Source organism: Pseudopodoces humilis, chromosome 9, assembly GCF_049639895.1.
Source record: "Pseudopodoces humilis isolate 2021_Gansu_Grassland_sample_001 chromosome 9, ASM4963989v1, whole genome shotgun sequence".
Taxonomy (NCBI): Eukaryota; Metazoa; Chordata; class Aves; order Passeriformes; family Paridae; genus Pseudopodoces; species Pseudopodoces humilis.
This window is the reverse complement of record NC_142208.1, coordinates 9,960,027-9,986,172: the sequence shown is the minus strand read 5'-3', so window position 1 is coordinate 9,986,172 and position 26,146 is coordinate 9,960,027. Positions and strand designations below refer to the sequence as shown.

The window sequence follows — 26,146 nt, the reverse complement described above, 5'->3', positions numbered from 1 at the left end:
CCACGCTGTGATCTTCCAGCCCGCGCTGAGTCCATCAGATAAAAAAGGATAGGCAGGGATTAAGGATGGGGACTTGGGTTATTTTCATGAAGGTGCTTATTGCTTCCTGGAACCGTACTAACGGCGTTTCTTCCTTCAGCAGCTCCTTCAAAACACCCTCCTCTGGCAGTCTGGGGCTCTCATGCAAGAAAAAAACAAATATATTTTTGTGGGACCTACATCACAGGCAAGATAACTGTTATCTGACCTTGAGTTAGCAATAATTTACTTCCTTGCAGAGGTGCTGGGAAGATTTAAAACAGTTGTTTCTGCTAATGAAATGTAAGCTTTCTATCTAAGAACACTAATATATATATATATATAGTGATGCTACTAAAAGGCTTTATTTTCTTTCAAAGGCTCCTAGTTTGATAAAGAAATTATTGAACTGTTGGCAACAAGCCTGATACTGATATATAGTTAATAACCCAGTAAATAGGTACATATTTCAGTTTCTGCCAGAGCTAGCACACACCTGCAGGACTGGCCACTGTGCTCTGACTTGCTGACACAGCTAAGCTCAGGTAAGGGACCTTTCTGGGGAGTGCCACCAGATGCAGGGCTGTGTGGCAGGAATTCAGGAATGCTAAGAAAAGCTCATCTCTGTCTTAAGTTCGGCCAAAGACTGACTCATTGCACTTTTCCAGCATTCCTCACTATTGTGGACCTGTTGATACTGCTTTTCCTTTTGAAATACATAATGAGAAGTTACCACTCAGAAGTGCAGCAAAAACAGTACAAACTACCTGAAGGTTAATGACTATGTTTACATCAATGTTGTTCCTAACAAAGATTGCTCACCAGGATTTCTGGAGTGGAGCTCTTCTCATGCAGAGTTCATTGTGCGTTCTTCACAATGAAATTATGCTGATAATTTTTCAATAGTTCTGGGTAATGAACTTTCAAATTTTAAAAGTAATCTAGATGGGGTTTGGGGCTAACTAATAAAGAGATGTTTTATGGTGCCATTGTTTCACATAAGCTTGTTTCATATGAACTTGTTTCACAAGCTACTCCGATAATTAATTAAGGCTTGCAGAAATCATTTATTGAGAGGATGGCCCAAAGGATTACTTTTTCCTTTGCCATTTTCACATTCTACATTTACTGTTGTTCCAAGAGAAATTCAAGTATCCCATTATTTATTTCTGAAGAGATGAAACATAATGCAGTGCTGCTCATTAACTATCCATAGTTGTTCTCTCATTGACTTCCATTAGGTCCCATTTCTAGATCTAATGATTTCTCAGTTCCCTTAATGATCTCCAAGCTAAGACCAAGCTTATTGGGTTTTTTTTTTAGTGTACTCATTGGTCAATTTGCCTTGCTGCCCAGACTCTGCTTCAGCTCAATACTCACAACATTGACTGAAACATCTGAAGTTAAATTCTACTTGAAAAGGCAATGCAATGTAATTAACCTCTTGCATTTGTTTTTTCTTCAATACATCTGATAAAGTAGTTGCCCTCCACTGGAGCTCTTGGATAATGAACTTGTAGACCTGTATTGTAAGTTTGCTTTCATGAACCTAAATTTTGCCTCACTAATGAAACATTTAAGTTACCACTAAATGTCAGGAGCCGTAGAAGTAAACTTAATTTGTAAAAATCAACAGCAATCAATAAAGCATGCCTTAGCAGCAGCTAATGCTCTGCATTTTGTCAAGAAAGCTGCTATTTACTTAACATGACAGAGTTGCTTCTGAACAAGAGGAAAGACCTGGATGTAGGCTGAAAGATTATTAAAACCAGATAAATAAAAGATGCATCATCAACAGGTTTCACATCTTGGAGTATATTCACAAATGTGTCCCTGGAAAGAGGAAAAGAGAAAGAAAAGGACCAGTCAGCTAATAACCTAGTTATGTTTTATCAGCACTTATTTGTTGGACTTTTCCCTCCCTGTTGATTATAATCCTTCATCGATACATCACCACCAAGTGGTGCAAATGATGGGTTAACCATCAAGAGACAGATACACCCATGTTAGGCATGATTTGAATGGTCAAGAGAATCTTGCCATCATCCTTGGGTCTGTCCTCAGCTTGCAGAAACTCAACCAGAGGTTCATCAGGAGGTGTGGAAACCAGCTCAGTTAGGCTTTAGACATAAGGGACTGGAGAAGGAGGGCCTTGGTGCACAGGGAGCAGATATATTTCCCTGGTTCACAAGCTTCATAGATCATGGAATCACACAATGGTTTGATTTGGTTTGGGAGGGACCTTAAAGTCACCTAATTCCAAACTTGCTGGGACAACTTCCACTAGAACTGATTGCTCAAGACCCCATCCAACCTGGCCTTGAACACTTCCAGTGATGGGGCATCCACACCTTCTGTGGCCATTCTGTTCCAGTGCTTCACTGCTTAAAAAGCAGTAAAGAATTTCTTCCTAATATATAATCTAAATCTGTCCTCTGCCAATTTAAAGTGGTTTCCTCTTGTCACTGCATGCTCTTGTGCAAAAAGTCTCTCCAGCTTTCTTGTAGGCTCCCTTTAGGTACTGGAAAGCTGCTCCAAGGCCACCCTAGAACCTTCTGTTCTCCAGGCTGAACAACACCAATTTTGTCTTCATGGGAGAGATGCTCCAGCCTCTGATCATCTTCATGACCCTCTGTTGAGGGTTAGGTGTCCCCTTTTTTTTTTGGTTTTGTCGTTCTGGCCTGCCCGTGGAATTTTTACCCATTAGCTGTGGAGACAACCTAACTGTGGGTATTTAGTGGGTGATTGATAAAGGACAGAGTGGCCGGGCCCGGGGGGGGGAGGGAAGAGGGCAGAAAAGGAGGGTGGGGACAGTTTTTGGCTGGCTTTCTTCGGCTTCGGGAAAAGACATTCGTTTTTGCTGAGTCGCGGAGCTGCTGTGGTGGGGAGAAGGGAATTTTCGCCATCACCCAGACAGAGCTGCTGCTTCTTCTCCTTCTTCCCTCTTCGTTGGTGGCCTCACACCTCCTGTCCTGCCGGGACGTGTGGCAGTGCCAGGCACCGCCACGGAGCTGCTGATACACCTCAGCCACCGGCCCGGGATCTCAGCTCATCCCTGCTGATACACCTCAGCCACCAGCCCAGGATCTCAGCTCATCCCTGCTGTTCCAGCCGGCTGTTCCTCAGAGCCCTGCAGGAGCACCGGGACTGACTGCCCGAGGGGTTTGTGAAACAAAGCCTCTCCTCCATCCCTTCCCGTCTCAGCCGAGAAAGCTGTCACGGGGTCCCTGGTTCTGTTTTCTTGTTATTGCTGTAGTTATTGTTGTTTGTTTGCCTGGTTATACTAGTAAAGAACTGTTATTCCTATCCCCAGATCTCTGCCTGAAAGCCCCTTGATTTCAAAATTATAATAATTCGGAGGGAGGAGGTCTACATTCTTTCATCCCAAGGGAGGCTCTTGCTCTCCCTAGCAGACACCTGTCTTCTAGAACCAAGACACCCTCCTCTGGATTTGTTCCAGCAGGTCCAGGTCCTTCTTTTGTGGAAGTCCCTGAACCGGATGCAGTACTCAAGGTAAAGTCTCAGAATGGAGAAGGCAGAAGAGAACAGAGAGAATCAGTGAAACAAAGGCAATTAAATGAGATCCTTAAAACTGTGAGAGTAGATGCCAGTACCTGCACTTCAAGGGCTGCATGAGGCAGCACTGATGAGTGGGCTGCAAGAAGATGCTGCTTCTGCTTATATTCAAGCTCCCTCCCTAATTCAGGGAGATGGAAGAAATAAAACTGGAAGCAAAATCTGATTGCTCTGTTCAACAGACTATGAATTCACTTCTACATAAAATTCTGGTTTATCCTGAAGCACTGTTTGCAGTACCTCATCTTTCTAGATTTTCGTGGTGTTTTTAAGCCTTAAGTGTATTACTTCCTCCCAGCTACTGAACTGTTATTCACTTATTATGCTATCTAATGTAAAATGAACGCTCATTAGATAATTTCCTTGTAAGTGAAGGTAATATTTATTTGAAACTTTAAAATCAATACCACATTTTGCAGTGCAGAGTAAAAACATATTTTTTCATGACAGACAATTCCATTCCATAATGAAACTAGTGGGAGTTAGGCTCTTCACTTACAGTTCTGCACTCCAGATCATAAAAATTGTGCTCCTTGCTGTTTACTTAGGAAGGGAGGTAAACAGTTTCTTCTCTGCACCAAACTAAAAATATCTGTTGTAGAAAAAAACATACAAAGAAGCAGTCAGAAAGTGTCATTCATTTGAAGTGTAAGAATTTGTTATGCATTCTCTGAGAAGAATAAAATCTCCCGTTTATATTTTTGGTGTAAATAAATGCAAAGCAAATGGGGTCAAAGCCTACTGTCGGCAAACTTCAGCACATGGCAATCTTTCTTATCTTACTTAGGCGGGGTTATAATTCAGAGAAAAAATTTTGCTTTGTATTTAATAAGATTAAGTTAATTATTTGACATCATAGTTTCCTGTTTTTTCCCCAAAAAACACAGAAATGTTTTATCAGAAGATTGTCCTCATAAACTCTAAAGCTAAACCTGTGTGACAAACGCAGCATACTCCACTAAGTTGCTCATTTTTACTAAGGCAATTGGACAGAATTTATTTATATTTCTTTTTTCCATATACTTAAAAATAATATGGCATAAAGCAAATCAAACAGCATATATTAGCATAAATGAAAGCCATAAAATACCTTATTATCATGATTTTGTATGAAAGATTTTATTAGCAGGCAACACAGGCCGGACACTAAATCAATTTCATTAGGTAAATGCACCTCCAAGAAGCTTCTGGCAAGGCGCTTGTCAAGTGAAAAATCCTTCCCACTGATGCAAGTTGAGAGCACGTTAATGCATTACGTCACTCTAAATTGGATCTTGCACTTAATGCTGGTGAAGGCAGCTCCTCCAGACCTATGGGACCCAAGTCATTAACAGAGCTCTAGACATGCTGAAGAAATAAAACCAACGCACACGGCTTTTGGCATGGCACATTACAGGTCTGTCAGTGGTAATTGTTTTGTGCTTGGTTGTTACAGCCAGTGCAGAAGAGCAGAGGTGAGGGCAGACCTCATGGGGGAGGTCACCTCACAGCTCCCTCACAGACCATTTCTGTCCATGCAGCAGGAGCTGCCCCACAAGGCCCCACTGTGGTCAGCAGTGCCCAGCAAGGCAAAGCCTGGCAGAGGATGGAGGTGTAAAGAAACCCAGCCAGTCCCTGTCTGCTCCCTCTGGGCTCAGGCACCCAGAGAGGCCTCGCCCTGACTGAGGCAAATGTGGAGTGCTGGGCATCCACAGAGCCTCCAGGTCTGATGGAGAATGAGCCCCTCAGCAGCCAGTAAGGTAAACTGGACACAAACTCTTGCCTCACCTCAGGGAGGAGTGGGCCAGCCACCGTGGCCATAACTCTTCTACTCTTCTTCTACAAAGGCCGCACAGCGACAGGCAAACTCTACCAAGGATTGGATATTCAGGGCCCCGGAGTGAAATTCTCTGGACAAACCCTTTGTGAACTCTACAGAGGGAAAGCAGCAGAGGAACTGATTATCAGGGAGTTACTAAAACATATACCTAGAACAGCATAAATGTCTGTCCAGCAGCATCATTCTCATTGAAAAAAGTACTATTCTCTGAGATGCCTCAGCCACATACACATCCACAATAATCCAATTTAATGACTGGACATACCATGGTCATATTTGATGTATTTTAAATGAGTGAAGCTTTCTTAGGTTTATATTCCCGGCCCCATATCTCTATTGTACCTTTATTGCCTAAAATCCAGTACAGTTCCCTCAGTTCAACAAAATCAGTTAACTTTGGGGTTAGTATCCCCAGCTGCATGACAGAGGGGGTCATGCAGTAATATTGCTGACTGCAACCACCTTTTCTGATTTGGACCTTAATAGTATTAGTCTAAGCCCTGCAGAGTCACCTCTGCTTAGGAAACAGTGGCTGTTTTATTCTGCTTCTTCAGGCATACAAGAAGAATTTCCAGCATTGTTTATCTGTCTCCTGAATGCAGATGGAGCACAGTGTTTATACACAGCAACCCTCTGCCCTCTTGCCTGTCTGACATCACCAGCTTTCCTATTCTGATTTACCTGAATACAGCTCCAAGGTTTTGCAGGCTGAGTACATACATTCCACATTTGTGGAAGTTCAAGTAAACTTCTTGGAAGCTGCAAGTACTAGAGACCAAGAAAATTTTGGGGAAAACAAAACAAAATGGAACAAAACAAAAAAATAAAAAAGGTACAAGGAATAAGAAAAGGAAACCTTTTACCTTGTGTATTTTTCATTTTTTAATGTTATTCTTCTCTGCCCATTCCATCCAGTAACAGTAAAAACAAAGCCTAGCTTAGGTAATTAACACCTTTGCATTTTATATGAGAAAAAATTTAGATGTGATTAATCCCTCTAAAAAGTAAACACAGGTCTTACATTGAAGTTGAGGAAAGCTATGCAGAATTCAAGCTAAAGTAATGTCTGTGCGGGAAATATCAGCAGGAAGTTTGGGGAATGCCCAACACACAAACACTGGTAGAAGACTGTTGAGACAAACAAGATATGCAATACTACAGTGATAGGAAAAAAGATGTGTTTATATTGTATGTGGTCTAGAAGTTCTTGGTCAGTAGCATAGACTCATGAGGAATGGTTCAGGGAGGATCACGTCACTTCTTTACAAGAGCAATAATAGGAGAGCTGGTGTGCAAATCCTCTCTTAATACAACTAAAGCCCCTCTTGAAAGCAGAAGGTTTTTTGATAACTGGGTACTGGTCTTTGAACCGTAATCCCTTGAGGAGTTACTCTCCTGCAGTGGGAAGTCTCAGTGCCAAGGGGGAAATGCACTAACATTGTTAGGTACACTGTGAATTCTGTAGGACTGTCTTCTCCTTCAGAGTCCTGAAACATGTCACTCTTCAGCAGAGGGAGACAGCATATCTCATTATACTGTGAATATGTATATGACACTAAAATTAATAGCTTAACTGAAAGAAAAACACATTTATAGGTGCCTAAAATGCATTTTGAGGGACAAGTAACAGATCAGGGCAAAAATTATACATATTTTATAACAATCATGATTCGTACATCCAGCAAAGACTAAGTCTAGGATGCAATAAATGTTCTAGTAACTTTATTAATTTTCTAGCCTAGGTGGATATACATATATTTATGAATTACATATCCAATTTTCAGTGAATTAAGCTACCTGCCTCTGGAGAGGTAACGCAAACAGTAGAGGCAATGATTCCCAGCTCTACAGGAAATTCTGACTCTAAAGACTGAGGTGCAGCAGCAGGAGGGAAAGCCAGTCCCAGCTCTGTCTGGTCCCAGGCGTTGCATCCTTATTGAGGCAATCACAGGGCTAATGTGTGATATTTGGGGAGTGGGTGATGGATCTGTGTGCTTTTTTGGAGAGACTTACATACAGCACTGCTCTGGCTCTGACTCTGAAATTGCCCCTCCTGGCTTTCTTACTTCCCACTGAGTTTGCAGCTCCTTCATTTTTGCTCAGCATCTGTCCTCAGATATTATCCCTGACCTTGATGCTCTCTCTGTAGTTGCAAGTGAACCTTTTATCTACCTTTCTCTGCACACAGAGCACCTCCCTCCCCTGTCCCCCATCCTGCTTTGGGTCCCTCACACTGTCCCCACCACACCTGGGGCTGCCACGCTCGCTCCCCAAAGCACAGCCACTGGCTCCTGCCTGCCCCCAGCTTCCTTGGTTTTCAGCACTACATCTTCCTCCAACAGCTCTGAGACAAGTGCAGAGAAAATCAGATTGAGCAGGGTGTTACATTGCCAGACTGTTGAGGACAAGGGTTATTATGTGGCTGCAGGCATTTCCAAAGGGCCGATGCCTGTCCACACACTGGTGTGATGATTTTTTCCCTGCATCATCACTCCTATGGCAAACACCAGGTGCCTATTTACAATCTGGGTCATGTTCCCTATCACTTCTACCAAACTGAAACAAATTTACACAACCACAACAAGAAGGTCTCCGGACAATACACTTTCTGTTTCCTTTCCTTGGCAAGAAGCCTTTCCCATGAGGCCCAAGATTACCACTCATTTCAGTGATACCAAACTGCAGTTCTGGGTGACTGCATTCCCATCCTGCTTCTGCTGAAATGCTGCTGGTTTTCATTTAAAGGCATATTCCAACATAAAAAGTCAAATTTGGCTAAGCCTGAATCAGAAGAAAGGATTAGGAAGGCAGAGGAATAATAATAGACCAATTTAGCAAATTTCTTGCTGTGAATATAAAATACTGTGTCAGTAATCTTCATTGATTGCTTGAAGAAAATTCAGAGTGCATGAGCACTCTGTTATCTTTGCACTGCACCTTTTTTTGTTGTGCTTGTACCAGTGCATATTTTACAAAGATTAATATGCTCCCACCAAATCTATACAGTTTTATGAAATCCATAGGGACATCTGGCAAGAACCTATCATATATTTTTTCTGTGTATTCCTTGCAAACAGATTAGTACTCAGTGAAATATTCTTAAGTGAGAGGGTAAAAGGAAATGGATCTGTTGTTGATGCAGGAAGGAGATCAGTGGAATTCAAAATACGAAGTTCTAGGATAACATCAGGTTGAACGAAGATTTTTTGCTCTCGATTTGGAAAGAGCAAGTAGCTATTGAAAGAGTGCATAAAATAGAAAGGGATCACTAAAAACTTCATCAGTAAGGAGTTAATGAGTGTCTGGCAAACCTGCTATCATTTGCATGTTCTCCCCCCCAACTTCACGGGAATACACAATGTGAGGTTACGTCATACATAAAAAGGACAGAAAGGAAATGAATGCATTTTTACCAACTGGAAAAAAGAACTATCATTAGAAGATTCTATCAATATCTATTCCTTATTTGCACCTCCTCTTTGCTTGAAGAAAACCATTTACAACCCGATCTTTCAGCTGAAGTTAACAGCCATATTGGACCATATATCATTCCATACTGTACCCTTAGAAAGTCAGCTTAACACAGCATCAGCAAAGACGTTAAGAGACTGATGCATAAAGCTTCTGTTGACATGAACTTCACTTGAATCAGATGCTGAACTGCCACTGGAAGGTTTACCTATGACTGACTTGTGTAATTAGACACTGCACTGATAAATTAAATGAGATTTAGACATGGGGATTGTTAAGATACTTAAAGAAAAGCAGTCAAGAAGTTAATAATAATCATTCTAATAGAGGTCTGTTAAAACCAGGGGGACTGGGTTAGTAGCCTACTTTCACAGAAGAAATAGTATTGGAATGAGCAATTTTGCCCTGCAGACTTTAATACACTCCACAAAAACTACCAGCAGTGTAACACATCTGGGAGATTTGCTTGAGAGCAAAGGCAAAGTACAGTGGCAGGTAACCAAAAGTACCTGGCAGCCCTCAGGAGGGCAGTTCAAATATCTGTGTCCTTTATCCCCAGTCTAGAAGAGCTGTGCAGTTTTATGTTGACAAGCATTACAGTGAGCCATCCATTTTCAGAACTATCATGCTAGGAAAATTTACAGCACATTTAGAAGATCTAGCGCTAATTTTCTGCAAGAACATACAATGGATCACTATCAAAACACGGGTTTAGATCACTCATTTGCCATGCTAGGAGGCAGGACTGTCACCTTCTTTGTCATCAAGACATGTTAGGTGAGTGAAAGGCAAACATAACAATGGATTTATGTGGTGCAATGTAATTTTACTCTGCTGAAACTAAACATCTATATAGCCTAACAAATATCATGCCCTTCTGAATTCTACTTCAAAATCTAAGAGCATATCCATCAAGGCAATTACCTACATCAAAAAGAGCTGTAAATTGAATACCAGAGGCTAAAAAATATGCAGCAAGATGGTTCCACAACAGCCTTGAAGGTCTAGTCAGTTCTCCTGGGCATCACAGCCTTTAAGCACAGATTTCAGGGAAACTGCAAAAAATCCACCACTATCTTCAACCAATATCCCTGACTGTAAATGCACCCCTGAAATGTAAACTTCACCATGTAGTCGGGAGAACTGAACAAGCTCTGGTGGGATCTGGAGTGAATTCACTCTGCCTGACACCTGGATCAGCTGGGAGCCAGGTCAGCACAGTGTGGGGCCTGAGATGGGGGAAGCTCATATCCCCTGTACTCATATCCCTTTTTGCTCCCATTTTGCAGTAGGATTATCAGGATGAAGAAAGTTACGTATCAAGGAAGCAATTATCATGCTAGTGGTACCTGGTTAAGGCAATGAGTGGGAGGTTGGACAAGCTGCATGCTGCACATACTCCAGAGCCCCTGTACACCCAGACTACAGTCCCCAGATATCTCCAAAAGGAAGGTGCAGTGATTCCTGGGAGTGCTCACCACTGAGCAACTCACTCACATCCTTGTATGTTTAGGGCCCCAAATCAGTAAATTGTGTTTGTCTTTAATCAAGCTGTGCCAGTGTGCACATTAATTTAAGCCTCAGTTACAACGAGGAAATATGTTAATAAAGAGAACAGTCATTGCCAGAAAAATACACTGGACAGTTTCTAAAAAAATGTATGAGGGGAAGATCTACAAGCTGCAGAAATTATTGGTTCATACTTTTCCTCTAATTATCAACTCAGTGAGTGCCCCTTTGTTTTTCAGGTCATTCCCCAATTACATGTTTTCTTTGTTCCACAACGTTTAATTCTTTTCCAGTGTTGCAAAATTAACTGGACAGGTTTCCTAATCTTGTATCTACAAAGAACTTGTTGTAATTACAATGAATGCTTTCATTTTGCTGGTGTCTGAAATACGATTTGCCGGGGAAGGGGGAGTGTGGGTTGATGCTAGTCCCATCATTAATAACATTCCTGCAGGGATTGTAGTGGGGGGAGTAAAAACCCCAAAGCTTTTATATAATAACAGCATGTGTTTGCACGTGAGCTGCTCCTTTAAGAAGCCTTGGGCTACTGGAAGTAGAGAGATCCAGAGCCCCACAGCTATAACAGAGGGCAGAGGTTAAATCTTTTGGCATATTTACCATAAGAATGGTCACTGCACACCCTCTTCCTGAAGGCTTCACTGAAATAGAAGTGTTTGCCATTGGCACTGCCCTGCTGGTAGAAGGTAAGTTCGGTATGGGACCTCAGCAGCAATAAGATGTTTTTCCTCCTATTATTTCTGGTAAGAGAGGGGAAGGGAAATTGAAGTGAACAGTAGCATTTGTGTTATGCTGACCCTGGTTACTGTGGCTACATCACCAGTACTTCTGGTGACTAAATCAGGGTGAGCTGCAAGCTCTTTGCTTTGAATATCTGTGCACCCTGCATAGCAGTGAAATACTTGCTACTCAGCTCTCTTCTCAGGAATTTGGGATGTAATATTTTGTTGTTGACTTTTAAGGGCAATTTTATCTTCCTCTGGGGAAAGAAGTTGAAATGAGTTATAATCTCTCAATAAAATTGGACTGCTTGTTTTGTGGGTTGTGATGGCTGTCTTACAATCAAACTTGATAGCTCAAAAAAAAAAAAAACTGTAAACTGTTAGCATACATCCAGACTGCACTGGTAGCACTGCAATTAATGGCTGCTGGGTAAATGTAACAGACCATATCAGTTTAATTTAGCCAGTGTGATATTTTCTTAAGGCACATGCCACTTATTGAGGGACTGCAACAAAACTGTGAATTTGTATCTACCTGGCAGGTAGCAAAGGCTGATAGCTAGGATTATGTTGGTGTCAGTCCCAGGCCTGGGATCCCATTCCTGCATAGTGCTGCTCAGAGGGGGATGTGGGAATAGTGGGGCCCAAAGGCAGAGGAGGAGAAACTGAAATCACCATCCGAGTGGGATAAATGCTCATTGGCTCACCCCATGAACATGGAGCATGGGTGCTCACCTTCACCTTGCACCCGAGCTCATATCTGGCTGCAAAGGAAAGCTGGAAATGTTAGACACTCTTCCTTGGAAGAGAAAGGAAAAAGCTTCTACTTCTTGCCCAGGGGCAGGCTTCTGCCTAAACAGAGCCCAGGGCTAAGCCTGGCTGACAGTCCCTGAGCCATGTGCACAGCCTGGGAGGATCTGCTCTCCTATCCTGCAGGGTGGGAAGCAGCAGGAGGACAGGCACAGCACTGGGGACTGGCAGAGCCCAGGAGCTGGGTCCTGCTGGGGCACCACAGCCCTGCCAGCCCTGCCCTGTGCCAGGGGCTGCAGCCTGCTGGGGACCTGCAGTTGTGGAAGTTCCAGCAAAGAATCCCATGGTAACCTTCCATTAAAACTAGGTGTAGCTTAATATATTTATGGTTTACTAAACACAGGTATTTCCCATCGGGTTTTAGGCCAAATGTGCCCAGTAGATTGGCAGTAAAACTTTATAATTGTCATTTGGGTTAGAAGACCAAGCTAAATAACCAAGGATTAATTCACTTTCTGAAACACTCTGAGACAAAGGCAATGAAGACCTCTCATTTTTTTATGGCAGCTTCTAAGTGCAGTTTGCAAAAAAACGTTGTGTTAAAGAGTTGCATCACTTTATTAAGTGGACATCTTTGCTGATCTAACAATGAAAATTCAAAGGTTTTTTTTTTTTTTTAATTTAGTAAGTTCTCTGTTTGTACACTAATGCTGACCTTCAAGAAAGCAGAATCTGGTAAAGCCTGAGGCTTCCAAAAACAGGCAAAATGTAGAAAAAAATCTGATATAGTAATAACTCTTCAGCTCTACTCTAAATATGCTCAGAACACTTCTCTCCTAAAGGCTTCTCTGCATTTGGGAGAGTTGACAGCAGTTTTACCCCGTGGGCAGGAGGTAATCTGGCAGAGAGGAAATAAAAACAGCAGATCTCAAATGGCTCCAAATATTTCTCCTGGAAATATTTTGTTATATGTTGTGTAATGATAGACACATATCAGCTGTTACTATGGTTATGCCATCAGCCATTAATGCAATTAAGGTAGAAGCAGGATTTCTGACTAGAAAAAAATCATCCATCTTATGTAATCGCAGAATTAAGACAATAAGCATAAGTAACTACACTACTTTACAAAATTAGGGGATAAGGATTTTTTCTGAGCTACATCATTTCTTTTTTTCTGAGACGAACACAAAGACATAGTGCTACTCATCTAACTGAAACTAAGAGACTGGATGTTGAATCAGAGCCTCATAAGAGCTAAAATAATTCAGGTCGCCTTGAAAAGGGCATTAAAGGACAAAGCTCGAGTTTAAACCAGAGAGGAATGGGCTTCAGAGTGGCACAGCTCTGTGCTGGGCATATAGCTCGGGTTGCTTGGATCCCTCTCTGAGGACCAACATAAACTTTTTTTTTTAAATCTATCAGTGACTGCTTTTCATAATTAGATTATTCCTTTCCATGTATAGTCTACTGACGAGGGACAGTAATAAGATTGAGCTGGTGTGATTCAAGCACTGTGTAGGCTACGCTGAGACAGAAGCCCAAAGGGAGGCAGGCTGACTAAAACATGGCTGAGGGATTTCTGTGCTTAAGCAAAAAAGAATGTAAAAATGGATATTAAATGGAAACCATTTCTCTGTTAAGGTCAGGCCTGGACATGCGTACACTAACAGCATGTGCTGGCTGTCAGCTCTCCTGAAACTGCCTCCTCTGCATCTCACTTGCTCTGAACCCCAAATCATGTGCCCCTGCACAGAGCCTGTCAATCAGTAATTGATTTTAATATAAGTTTCTCTTATTATCACAAAAGGCAGAATTACAAATAAGATCAAACTGCTTCTGCTCCACATGACTGATGAGGTCTGAAGCACTGGCTTGAGCTGTCACCTCTGACTTCTGTTCTGAAAGCCTTTGTAACTTGCATGCAGACTGACCACTACAGATATATTCCCTGTGCACAAGAAGATTCCACTGTAATTGTTGTTCTCTCATCAAAGAAAACAGCAGTATCATTGTAGATATTTTCCATTTCCAGTTGAATCACACCAAACAATTCTGTCTTTCAGCCCTGCTTGGTTTCTGTCTGAATGGCTTGACAATTATTTCTTTCCGAAAAATCAAAGAGCTCCGAACACCCAGCAATCTGCTGGTTCTCAGCATTGCCCTGGCCGACTGTGGGATTTGCATCAACGCATTCATCGCTGCCTTTTCCAGCTTCCTCAGGTAAGGCAGAAAGGTTTTCCTAAAGCATGCTCAGAAGAACTACATGAAAATTAACAGTTTAAGTTCTAAGAGGTCTAACTAATTAAATGTCTCTCTTTCTACCATAAGTCATAGCCAACCTTCTCATTCCCTCGATCTGAAACAGCAAAACAAAACCCTACACGGTTCTACCAGGCAAATAGAAAAGCAGATTTTACTGTATATAATCACTTACATATTTTAAGACTGGCTAGAGAAGACATTTAACCAGACAGCTTTACCAATGGTTATAGAAGCTACTTGAATATCGAAATATCACTTCACTAACCTCTAGACTGACCCCAAATTTGTCTGCAAGTCTTTATCTGTTTGTTGTGTTGCACTGACTTGCACACATTGACAAGCTGGCTCCTCACAAAGGACACAAATCTTGAAGATCTGGATATTTGGATGAAAAGCAGATTTCAAATTTTAAAAGCCCAACTTTTCAATACACATTTACAGGGTTATATTTTCTTCTCAGTATTAAGAGTACAAATAGGTGTTGTACTGTAAGAGACACCACAGCAAGAAAAATGCTGGCAAATGCCTAAATGCAAGCACAGTCACATCTTTCACAGTGTTTCTCAGACAGATAGGATGAGCACAGGCTATCGTTGTACCCTCTCTGTCCATGCAATTTCCAAAGATGTCTTCACCTTTCTCTATCATTTTCTTAATATATTCCTTGTTTGTTGACAGATACTGGCCCTATGGCTCCGATGGCTGTCAAATCCATGGATTCCATGGCTTCCTGACAGCACTGGCCAGCATTAGCTCCAGCGCTGCTGTCGCCTGGGATCGATACCATCACTACTGTACAAGTAAGAGCTACAATTTACATCACAGCCCTACCCACATCCTGCAAAAGGCAGCTGGCTTAGGTTTCTGAGAATCAAAGCAGGCATATTCTTACTATCTGTGTAGCTTATATATAAGCTTGTTTTTCTTACACCCTAGATAGAGCAAATATAAACAATTTCTCGAAAGGACTTCTTTCCGTACAGGAGGAAATTATCAACCATGTTCAGGAGATATTTCCTCATCCACATCACATCCAATTTGTGACCCTCTTGCCATGCTTTCACTTAATCCATAAGTAGTCTTTAAAACAAAATCCCAAATAAAATCCAATTCCTCGTATTGAAGAAAAATCTATTCATCTTGAGCTTTCATCCAACACCCTGCTGTGTACCAAACAGATCATCATGTCCGTGCAGATTTTACTAACTGTAGATAAATTTGGTGTAAGCAGAGAGCTGCCTCTGCAGAGACAGTGGCTGGAACAGAGCCTATGAAGAGGCATGATTGGGCAGACAGAGCTCAGCAGCCCCTTTGTGCAACACACAGGCATTTTGGGGTGCAAGAGACTTTTTTTACCCACAGAGCCTTTTAGGCACAGCCTCCATGTGGTTCCAGCAGCAAATGGTAAAACACACCTAAAGCACACAGGGAATATAGTCAGTCTGATGATCCTGTTGAGGAAAGGTTGTAAACTTCTTTAGTTCTGCAGTTTTTGCAGGAATTCAGCTCAGGCAATGAAATGTTTTTTTTCATTTGTCAAGATGAAAGCCCCAAATAATGCAGTCTGTGAGCTAAACCCATATTAACAGCTCTTGGACATTGAAATGCAGTTGGAGCTGGAAGAGGAGCATCTGTATTTTACAAGAGAGAGCCTGAAAATAAGCATGTCTGGGAAAGACATTTTACCTTCTGCCACATTGGCTTTAATGCTTTTGTGTCGTGGATTCCTCCGGTCAAGAACATACACTGCATTAAAAGCACAGGCAGAAGGACCCTAAGGGCACAAGCTTCTTTACTTTGCTCAAATTGTTACTTACTGATGGCCAAACATGGCTCCTATAGTGAACATTTTGAAAAACAAAATTAAAAACCCAGAAGGTGCTCATGCCCTGTGGTTATTCCAGTAAAACCAGCCCCTTCTAGTTCAATTCTTCACATGCTGATTGCAAGGAAGATTAAGTCATATTTCACAGATGTGCTACACCAAGCCCACAGGCTATTCTGTGTTCTCAATCCATACATTAAACTCCTGTTGACATTGGTGCAAGTTGCATGCCTGTACAGAAGGTACAAAATACCTTTACCTAAAATAAAAGCCTTTTATCTTCATTCCCCAGGATGTGGTACTCCTTCCAGGCTCAATTACATCATCCCCAGGTTTTTTTGTTATGTCCTAATAGTTTCCAAAGAAAACATCTGTTGTGGCATTCCTCAGCTTGGCACTTGATTATTCACTGTCCTTATTTCTGGGAAGAAAGAGCTGATGAGAATGTAAGAGATTGCTAGGATGATAGGATAACTTGGGACTTTACAACCATTCTGGATGCTAATGTCACAAATTTGTTCAGCAACGTTCTGAAAACTGACCAGCTTTTTATAGATTTGGAAGTCAGCACAGCCCTAAGTGACAAGGCACTCTCTTTAAAGTGCATTGATGACTAGACAAGTCACTCACCAGAAATCAGGTTGATATTGCTTGGCATATGGAAGAAAACATTATTATCATACTGTTGATGTGGGGCAGAGTGGCAAGAGAAGGTCAGGGTATTTTACTCTCCCCTCTCTTGTTTTTTTTTACTTCCAAGCAACCACAATGGGCAACTCTTTTCATTCCCTAAGTGTGGCTCAGGGGGTCTATGAAATGCTACTTTCAGAGCAAAGAGGAGAGAACTAGAGGGATAACCTAAAAGTACGCAATAAGAGGAGAAATATCAGGGGAATCTGGAGGGTATCAATGTCAATCTCTAGCAAGATGGGAAAAAAAGATTTTAAAATTTGATCATTAGGGGGGAAAAGGAGAAAACAGAAGTAGTTATATGTTAGTGCCTGGCCGTGAAGAAGAAAAGCACAGATTCTGAGGAAGCTGTCTCTCAGCAGCAGTATTCAGGCCAGAAGGTGACAGTTTAGATCAAGGTGGACATTGTCAGTTCCTCTCTGGCCATTCACACTCCTTTCACACTGCCATTAGACGTTTGTGAAGAGGGAAAGGATCCTGGTCAGTTCATAAGCACAGCATAAAGTTACAGATTTAAAAGGAAATTTTAAAAAAATATAGATATTTTTTTACTTGCATTTAAGAATTAGGGGAAAACAGAAAATCTGAAGTGATTTATATCCGTATTTCTCTCAATATTATAAAAGAGAAGACAATCAAAAGCAGCAAGGATTTCACAGCAGCATTCAATTTCTAAAAGTAGAATTACAGTGACTTTTATCTCATCCTTAACAACCAATGTAACCTGGGTTTTATATCAGTATTCAAGGATTATCAAACTACCATTTGCTAAAACTGCCACTGTCAGCTCTGTCAAATTAGGAGAAAGTCCTAAACTCCTGTCACACTGACTCATCCATCCTGCCACCTTCCCTTCATCTAATTTTGCACCTGTATCAGTTTTCCCTGACAAAATGTCGATGTTTATACAGATCTTGCATTTTTCACTGAAGCAAGAGGCAATCACCAAGACAGTCTAAGATCATGGTGAACCACAGCAAAATCTGAAAAAAAAAAAACCAGTGGAGTAAAAATATCCCTTAGGTTATGTTAAAGAGCTCTTTATAATGATATGCACAAAAGAAGCTATTACACATTACAGCTTTCTTATTCCTACCAAAAAATGAATACTTGTCAGCACCAGTGACTGGTGCTTTTTGCACTGCAGATGAAATAGGCGCTAGCACCTATTTTATTTATGACTGATAGATATTTTTCCTTATCAGATTTTCAGATATTGCTGTCTTTGACAACCTTAGCTAACTTTAAATGATGCATGCCATTAAGTTTGGTACAAACCATAAACTGTCCTGGAATATATTATAATTTAATATTATACAGCTCTTATAACTTAACCATTTGCAAGAATGAGGAAAAGGGACTATTTTCCTCTCCATCATAGAAAATCCTGTTAACCTTTTATTTGAGACACTTCTTTTGAACAGCAGACTGAAATCTAGCTAAAAGGTAGCCATGGTATCAGAGATGTATTTTTTAGTCCGTGAAAATCAGCTAAATGTTTGAATAAATCATAAATCTTAAAAGAAAAAAATTCATAAATGTTTCTACAAACTAAACCCTGAGATATAGTTTATGATTATATCACTAAAAACTGCCCTTCATGATCAAAAACATTAAGGTTCCATGCTCTATTTAGCACTTGCTAAAAGTTCATCTTTTGGCATCACAATTTTAGTAATCTTTGATTGATGGGAGAGTAGTCTTTCTGTTCCAAATCAATTAGAGAAATTGTTTAAAATTCCCTATATTAATATTTCACTGTCTGGAAAAGAGAGACTTCCCTTTTACTTTTCAAAGAGAGAAAACCAGATCACAAGAGTGATTAGACTTAATGGGACCAAACTGCCAGCACTGGGCCCCAATTAGGAATGATATCAGTAAGCATATGCTGGACCCCTTGAATATGCATTTAATTGAATTAGGACCTACACAGCTATTACATTAAATTTTATCAGGCCAAGAAAAGGCATTTAAGGTAAAGCAATGGCCTGCTGTGCACAAAAACAGCTGAACTGCTCTCAACTTGTGCCCTTGCTCTCAGCCTTCTCAGGTGAGAACAATTTTGCCACATGAACACAGCACAAATCTTTCACTGTTCTTGTACTGAAAATGTTTTTTCTGAATAAAACTAAAATAATCTCAAGCTCTTTTAATTTTACATTCATGTATTTTTAGCTACTTCTGTGTGTAAATATTTTCTGAAGGGTCAGCCAGCAGCTGATTTCACCAGGTCTACTTCACCATTAATCTCATTTTGCAAAAGGTCAAAGCCAAAAGGAAAAATTTAATTTTATTAGTTCTGATTCTCTCCTCTTCAAGCATCCAAAGTGGGGCCCCTTGAGTGTGAGAGAAAAGATGAGCTCAGCCCCAGAAATGGGCTTTCCAAAGACAGGCTGTTGTGACAAGCCTGGTGCCAGACTCCATTACTGCATACTCCTTTTATTCTACATCTAATAAGAAAATGGTGGTCCCTAACTCCCACAGAAAAGTAACTAAAATAAATTTTTCCCTACAGTTCTTCATAGAAAAGGCACAAACACTAAAGTAATTAGATGCTTAGGCTACATTGCTTCTTTTGGCTGGGAGTTTAAGAATTACTAATTATTAAAAACTTTCACTTCTGTTTCTAGTCCCCTAAATCAAAAACTATTCTTTTATTTTCCTCTATGTAATTCTAGAGTCATATTATGTGAGTACTACAAAGCAGTGTTTAAGCCTTTGCAACCAAATTATATCTTCTATGTAGCATTCATATAAAAGACAGATATTAGTCATTATTAACAATTCTTCATTAGTAATCATTATAAAATTATGTTTTAAATTACTAAAAAATCAAAATTTTTATTGCAAGTATCAAATAAAAAACCTAGAATATTTCATACAGAGTTTTTTCTTTCATTTTCTTTGTTATATAAATTGCATTGTACAACTGTCTTTTTCCATGATGAATTTTTGAACACCTGCACCAAACAAATTTTCCAAGCTGATTTTTTAATGCAATTCAAACTTAGTTTTTTTTACCTTAAGAACCTCTTTAAGATAAGAAAAAGGAGAGGAATGGAACCAGAACTCCTGTAAAAGGGCAGTATCACTAGCACCTTTTATTTTCCCTTTTTAAAATATACAAGAGTAGTACAGCACCAAATAGCTGCTGTAGAGTCTGTGGCTCTGCTGTCTCATGGGGATCTCCAGCCTCCATGGCCCCAGATGTCCTTCACCCACGAGTCAGCCACGTCCAGCCCCACGGCAGGGACCCACCTCCTGCAGCTCATCCCTGGTCCTTCACCTGTCAGGGAAAGATCAGAATTGGCTGGAATCTTCCTGCCTGCTCTCACGATGCTGCTGCCTAAGAGCAGACAAAAAGATTGCTTCCCAGCCTCAGTGAAAATTGCATCATTACTTGTCCCTAATGGGAGATTGGATTAGAAAGGAGTGCTGGGGAAAGTCACTGCTCTCCTTGCTGGTGCTGCTCAGCGTGGGCATGATGACAGCCACTGGCCTCAAAAACAAAATTATCCAGACCTTTTTACATGCAAGCAGTGGGGCTAGCACAATAGCCTGCAGCACAAGGAAGCCTGCCTGTCTTCTCCATGAAGAAATACTTCCTGTGTCTTCTCAAGTTTGCAATCTTTCACTACATTCCTATGGTATTTGATGGAATTGGATGAGATAGGCACAAGGGAATGCTTTATTATAAAATTAGAAAAAAGTTACTAACGCTGAGCTTCACATTTCCTGTTATAGGTTAAGTGATCATCTTAAGGGCAAAATTACTTGTCCAATAGTATTTTTAGAAGAAGCTCTGTTCTCAGGTTGTATATATATTTTCACATATATATTGGTGACCAGTAATTTTAGAACAGGGTATATTAGATATCCACACATGCCGTGAACTCCTGGCCAGGCAGGAAGGAAGAAGGCAGGGGCTGGGGAGTGTGTGCAGTTACTTTTCTGATCTGACCCACACTCTGTGTTTCTTCAAACACTGTTTATTGCCTCACCCTGTTCATTCTGCTCTCTGCCTCATTTGTCTTTAAACACATTCCCAAAACACAAAGTATAATGTTTGTAACAGCAGCTGTATCTCCAGAATGCTACAAAGCTGAGCAGCAATGCAGCATTTGTCTAAGTAAAACACACAAAAGGGAAGTACAGTTTGCTGTTTCCTAAAAGCTTCCTTCATATTTTATGGAAGACTGACTCCTTCAGACTCGGGTCAGTTTCAGGGTACAAAACATGAACAACTGCTTGTTTCTGCCTGAGGCCCAAGGGCCTGACAGCTGTTTCCAGTGGTTTTGTTCGGGGCATGGAGACCCCCTTTCCTCTTCCTACAGGGAGCAGGCTGCAGTGGAGCACAGCTGCCTCCATGATGGTGTTTGCATGGCTGTTTGCTGCCTTCTGGTCCGTGATGCCCTTACTGGGGTGGGGAGAATACGACTACGAGCCCCTCCGAACCTGCTGCACTCTGGACTACAGCAAAGGGGACAGGTGAGGGCCAGGGCCAGCTCCCACAGGAGCAGAGTGGAGGCTGCCATCCCTAGGATGGCCTTGGTGGCACAAACCACCCCCCCAGCTGTGCCCACCACTATTCCTGGGGAAGATGTCCCTCCCAGCAGCTGGGACAAGGCGGGCATCACCCAAGGCTGCCTGGACTCGCGTGGTGGCACAGGGAACAGCTAAAGTCAGCTTCCTCTGTGGGAGAGGCTGGTGCTCAGCTTTCTGCCACTCCCTCACTCTTCTGTACATTGCATCTTCTCTGGGTTTAGGGCTTGAAAGTCTTCCACTATGTTTGGCTTTATGCAGGCCGACACAGAAGTCTGGGTAGTGATGTTTGGGTTTAGAATACAAACACCTGTTATGATTTTTTACGATACTATCCATCCCACACACAATAGCATGGCACAACTTAATTGGCCTTTAGCGAATGCTGCACCTGAACACATTGACAAAAGTGGTTTTAGCAATTTTCAAATTACAATTTGGTAAATACTTAAAGCAAGTTTACAGAGATGCACTGGATTTGAATTAATATTCTCTTTTTTTCTCCCCTTCTCACCTTTTCCAGAAACTATGTCACATTCCTTTTTGCTCTGTCCACTTTCAATTTCATGATCCCAGGCTTCATCATGCTGACAGCCTATCAGTCCATACACCAAAAGTTCAGGAAAACTGGGCACTTTAAGGTAAGAAAGCTCCCTGAGCTCCTGCGATCACCTTGACAAAATAGGTCTGCATTCAGTAGAGATGAAGTCCTTGAAAAAAAACAACAATTTCTTTCACAAAGACTTTGACTCAGCTCCTTCTATCCTAACTCCCCAGTGCTACTTGAGTAGTGCAATGATGGAGCCATTCAGAAAGTCCATGGACACACCATCCTTGGAAATGTCAACATTTTACCAGACAGCCACATTTACCCTAACCTAGTCCTGTAAACAGTTCCCCATCAAAGAGGGAGTTGGACCAGTGATCCTGAAGATTTCCCTCCATTAACATTGGTCCACCTCTCCTCAAAAAATAAACACAGAGCATACAGAATATTTGCCAATAGCATATCAGTATTTATCCAGAGAAATTTATCTCAGGAAGGATTGTTATTTCCTGCTTTGCTACTGGCCTTTGGCTTATGGCTGAGGAAGTCAGACAGAACTACAACTCTGCAAGGAAACATGCAGGCACCCCATGGGGAGAAGGGCTTTCCCAGACACATTGTGCTAACACTTGGCTGAGGAAATTCAGAAATGTTTATGAGCTGGAAACAAAGGAATTGTTCTGGTGTGGCAGGTTTATGGGAATGTAATGTGGTGATTCTATGAGTTGCTTGCTGAGGTGCAGGTGGTACAGTCTGGGGTACTGTGTATGGCTGGTGGGCACAGCCCAACCCCTGCACTCAGTAAAGACAGTCAGATCTCAAGAGAAATGTTATACTGACAGAGACAGTCAGGCCGACTTGTTTGTAGCTGACTGGAATAAATACATATGCCCTCTATATATGTCTTGAACAAATCTCAGTGTTCATTATTATGTCTATTACTTTTTTTCAAATAATGTATGCACTAGCATGTGATTTCTTTCCCACGATACTCTGTAGCTGCACAGACAGGTTAGAATGCAGAAAATTTAAGGATGAAATTATCACTTCCTTAGTCATTAATATTTATAAGATACTTGGGAACAGCTGGCCACAAACACCATGGATAGGGCCCTAGCATAAAGGACAGAGAAATCCTCCTACCACAGCAGAGCTGCTGCATCCATTTGTTGCACCAGCAGTGGTGTCACACACTTTGTCTGTAAGACTATCTAGGAAGTCAGCAAAATATCATTGCTTTTAATCTGCTTTTAAATTGTCACATTGCTGTCTCCCCTCAGCAGCAGTTACTGGCCATGGCTTCTGTGTCTAGCACACACTGATTTATCTGATTTACCACAAGGTGTTTTGTCTCCTCTGCCACTCCCCACCCGCACCCAGGATCAGGGCTCTGGTGCTGCTGCTCTGTTCTGTCCCATATCCTGTTGGCTGATCCTCTCCTGCTACTGAACACAAGCCACGGTCCCACAGTGATTGTGAAACACAAGGAAACCTATTGCTCTTGTCTTTCAGTTTAATACTGGTTTACCATTGAAGACGCTGGTCATTTGCTGGGGTCCCTATTGCCTGCTGTGCTCCTACGCAGCAGTGGAAAACGTGATGTTCATTCCACCAAAATACCGCATGGTACGTCAGCACCACCTCAGAACCCAAACACTGAGATTCTCCTCACTCCCCTCTCTCTCTCTCTCTCTCCATGGGACAATGACAGTTTACTCACTACCGGCTTTATTTGTAAAAATATGTATAAGAAGTAGTCCTTTTCCTCAAAGCATTCTGTTCATCTACCATTTTTTAAGGTAAGCACAGTGATACAACAGGCATTGTATTATTGCTTTGATCAAGCAAAAATTTAGGAAATCAGGGGTGTTTTTCCTTAGCAGTTAGTTAGGGGTGTGTAACCTGTCCTGTTCTATGTCATGTAGGAGCTTTTTGTTCTTCCCAGAGTGAGGTACCAGCTCAGAATTTTCAGTTTTAAAGTCACTGTTCGTCTCATTCATATTTCTAATACTTACTTGTCCTCAAGGAAGCTGTAATTGATTACTCCTAAGGTTCTGCTGATTCCTTCTTCCCCTTTCTTCAATAAGTCTTGGCTCCAAAGCCACAGCTGGAATCACTGCTGTAATATCACATCAAACATTTCAACTTTCATTCCATACCTCCCCCCAAAATCAGCCCATTTTCAGGTCACCAAATACATTAGTGTATTCAGTATCCCACGTTAAGTGTGCTAGCAACATCAGCCTATTTATCCATCCAAAGGTGTGCATGGCACACCTTTCACTCATCCTAAGTGATTGTATTCAATGGCAACTGAATTATCCCTGTTTCAGGCAATGCCAACCTAAATTCTTTCTCCTGTAAACTATAATTTCCTTAGTAGGACTTCCCACCAACCAAACTGCTTTTACTTCTCCCCTGTCTGGGAGTAGAAAGCTAATGCCATTGGAGACAGGCTTTTTCTGGTAAGGGGAAACTAAACATAGGCTGAAATCAGCCCGTTGGCTTCTCAGTGTGTTTTCCCGGTAATAAATATTGTGTCTCATGACAGATTCCTGCCCTTATTGCCAAGACTGTGCCAACGGTGGATGCCTTTGTATATGCCCTGGGAAATGAAAACTACAGAGGAGGAATATGGCAGTTCCTCACAGGACAGAAGATTGAGAAAGCAGAGGTCGATAACAAAACTAAATAACCCATTATGGCATTAAACACAATTACTGTGGGTACATCACTGAAAGCAAAATTCAAGAGAAAACTGAGTGCATTCTCTGATATGTTATGTGCAAAGGTGGTTCCACATTGGAAAGGCTGTGCATTGGCTACAAACAATGAAGTATGGAAAGAAAGCCCTCCAGATAACTGTCCAAACCATCATGAGCTGCTTGTCAAACAAGCTGCTGTGTCGATTGTCATCAGTCTCATTTTGTATGTCACTGCGAATAAACTATGTGCTGGAAAGCATTTTTTCCTCCTGATAAAAGCTAACATAAACTCTCAGCAAATTAACTGAAGCAGGATATTCATTTATCCAGTGAGGCCTCATCAGATCAATCTGTGCAGGTTGTCCATATGGTAATGTCTGGATTACTAGAAGATTAAACCAGTATCCAGTATTGACCACATGTCTGTATAAATAGCTTGTTCATCTGAACAACTCATTTTCAGTGCACCCAGAACAGGGCTTTCCAAATTTCCGTCATGAATCTGACATCCTAGTTCCATAAAAACATTTTAGTGAGCATGTTTCTCCAGTAAAGAATATTAGCTTGGCTCCTATTCAAATGAGTTACTGTGTGACATTCAGTTTTGTCACACAATAAACTACATCAGATTTTGCAGCTGGTGCTTAGCAGGACAATCAAAAGCTTATAGTCCATCATAAAAAACATTCATCTTTTTGTTGAACATTGAGCAAAAACTAAAAGGAGGTATGAGTCAGATTCTGTGAAAAAATGTCAGAATAAAAATTAATTTCACCTCTTCCATTAAATTCCCCTATGTTCTACATAAGAAAGCAATCACTGAATCAGTGGTGATTAAAGAGTCTGAGCAATTAAAAAGTCACTTTTATAATTATCAAAAATCATAAGTATTTTAAACTCTCAGAAATGTCCATTTTAAACACTAGTATTTGCTCATGTTGCTCATATTGCCTATGGGATGAAAAACTGTCAGTTGATATTGCCTGTTATTACAAGATGTGTCTCAGAATTGCCCATTTGTAAAAAAATATGTGCATGACACAGATTAAGAGAGATTGTGTGTACAAAAAAGCAAACCTAATTGATACTTGCAGGGATCATGTGGTTCATTTCCAATCACTGACAGTGGAAGGGTTTTTGAAACTGACCAAAGAAACAGCTGATCCATCCTTTTGATGCCTTCCAACATATTAACAGGGAAACAGTCATTTATGAGATAAAAAAGGGTAGATGGTACAATCCTGCAAGCTAAACAATCAGTGGGCAGAAGGAACATTCTTCTCATGTCTAGAGATAGGGAATAAATATCATTTTGTCAGCAGTTAACCAGCAGGATCCCATTCAGGGATGTGCTTTGGGACTTCATGAGGTTCAATCTGGTCACAAAGTACCTGACAGAACACTGAATAGTGCCATGACAAAATTATGCAGAATAATGACATCTAATGCTGACAGCTAAGTCTTACATCTTAGGTACACACAATATAAAGTGAGCAAATGACAAAATGTTTGCACTGATAAGTGCAAAATAATGTGTTTGGGCACAAAGTTACCTTTAAGTATGTATCTACAGTGACAGGCTCTGAATGTGCAATTATCTCTTTCTCAGGAAAGAGGCCTGGGTAGGTCTTGCAATCACCAGCTCCATTGTCAGCAGGGTCACAATGACAAATCCCAGCAGAATGCTAA

General features: G+C 41.2%; 1 protein-coding gene across 1 annotated transcript; it reads left to right on the top strand.

Annotated features, from left to right (window-relative positions):
• Positions 1-10,938: 10,938 nt before the first annotated feature.
• RGR (retinal G protein coupled receptor) lies at positions 10,939-24,716 on the top strand. Its single transcript, XM_005520464.2, has 7 exons — positions 10,939-11,097; positions 13,950-14,106; positions 14,827-14,948; positions 20,998-21,151; positions 21,729-21,846; positions 23,265-23,378; positions 24,304-24,716. Exons 1-7 carry the CDS (start codon positions 11,019-11,021, stop codon positions 24,445-24,447), a joined length of 888 nt encoding a protein of 295 aa, XP_005520521.1. The 5' UTR covers positions 10,939-11,018; the 3' UTR covers positions 24,448-24,716.
• The last annotated feature ends 1,430 nt before the right edge of the window (positions 24,717-26,146 follow it).

Coding starts and splice junctions, on each gene's coding strand:
- RGR (XM_005520464.2), top strand. CDS start 11,019: ATGGTCACTGCACACCCTCTTCCTGAAGGCTTCACTGAAATAGAAGTG. Junction 14,107..14,826: donor GCCTTTTCCAGCTTCCTCAG/GTAAGGCAGAAA, acceptor GTTTGTTGACAG/ATACTGGCCCTATGGCTCCG. Junction 21,152..21,728: donor GACTACAGCAAAGGGGACAG/GTGAGGGCCAGG, acceptor CACCTTTTCCAG/AAACTATGTCACATTCCTTT.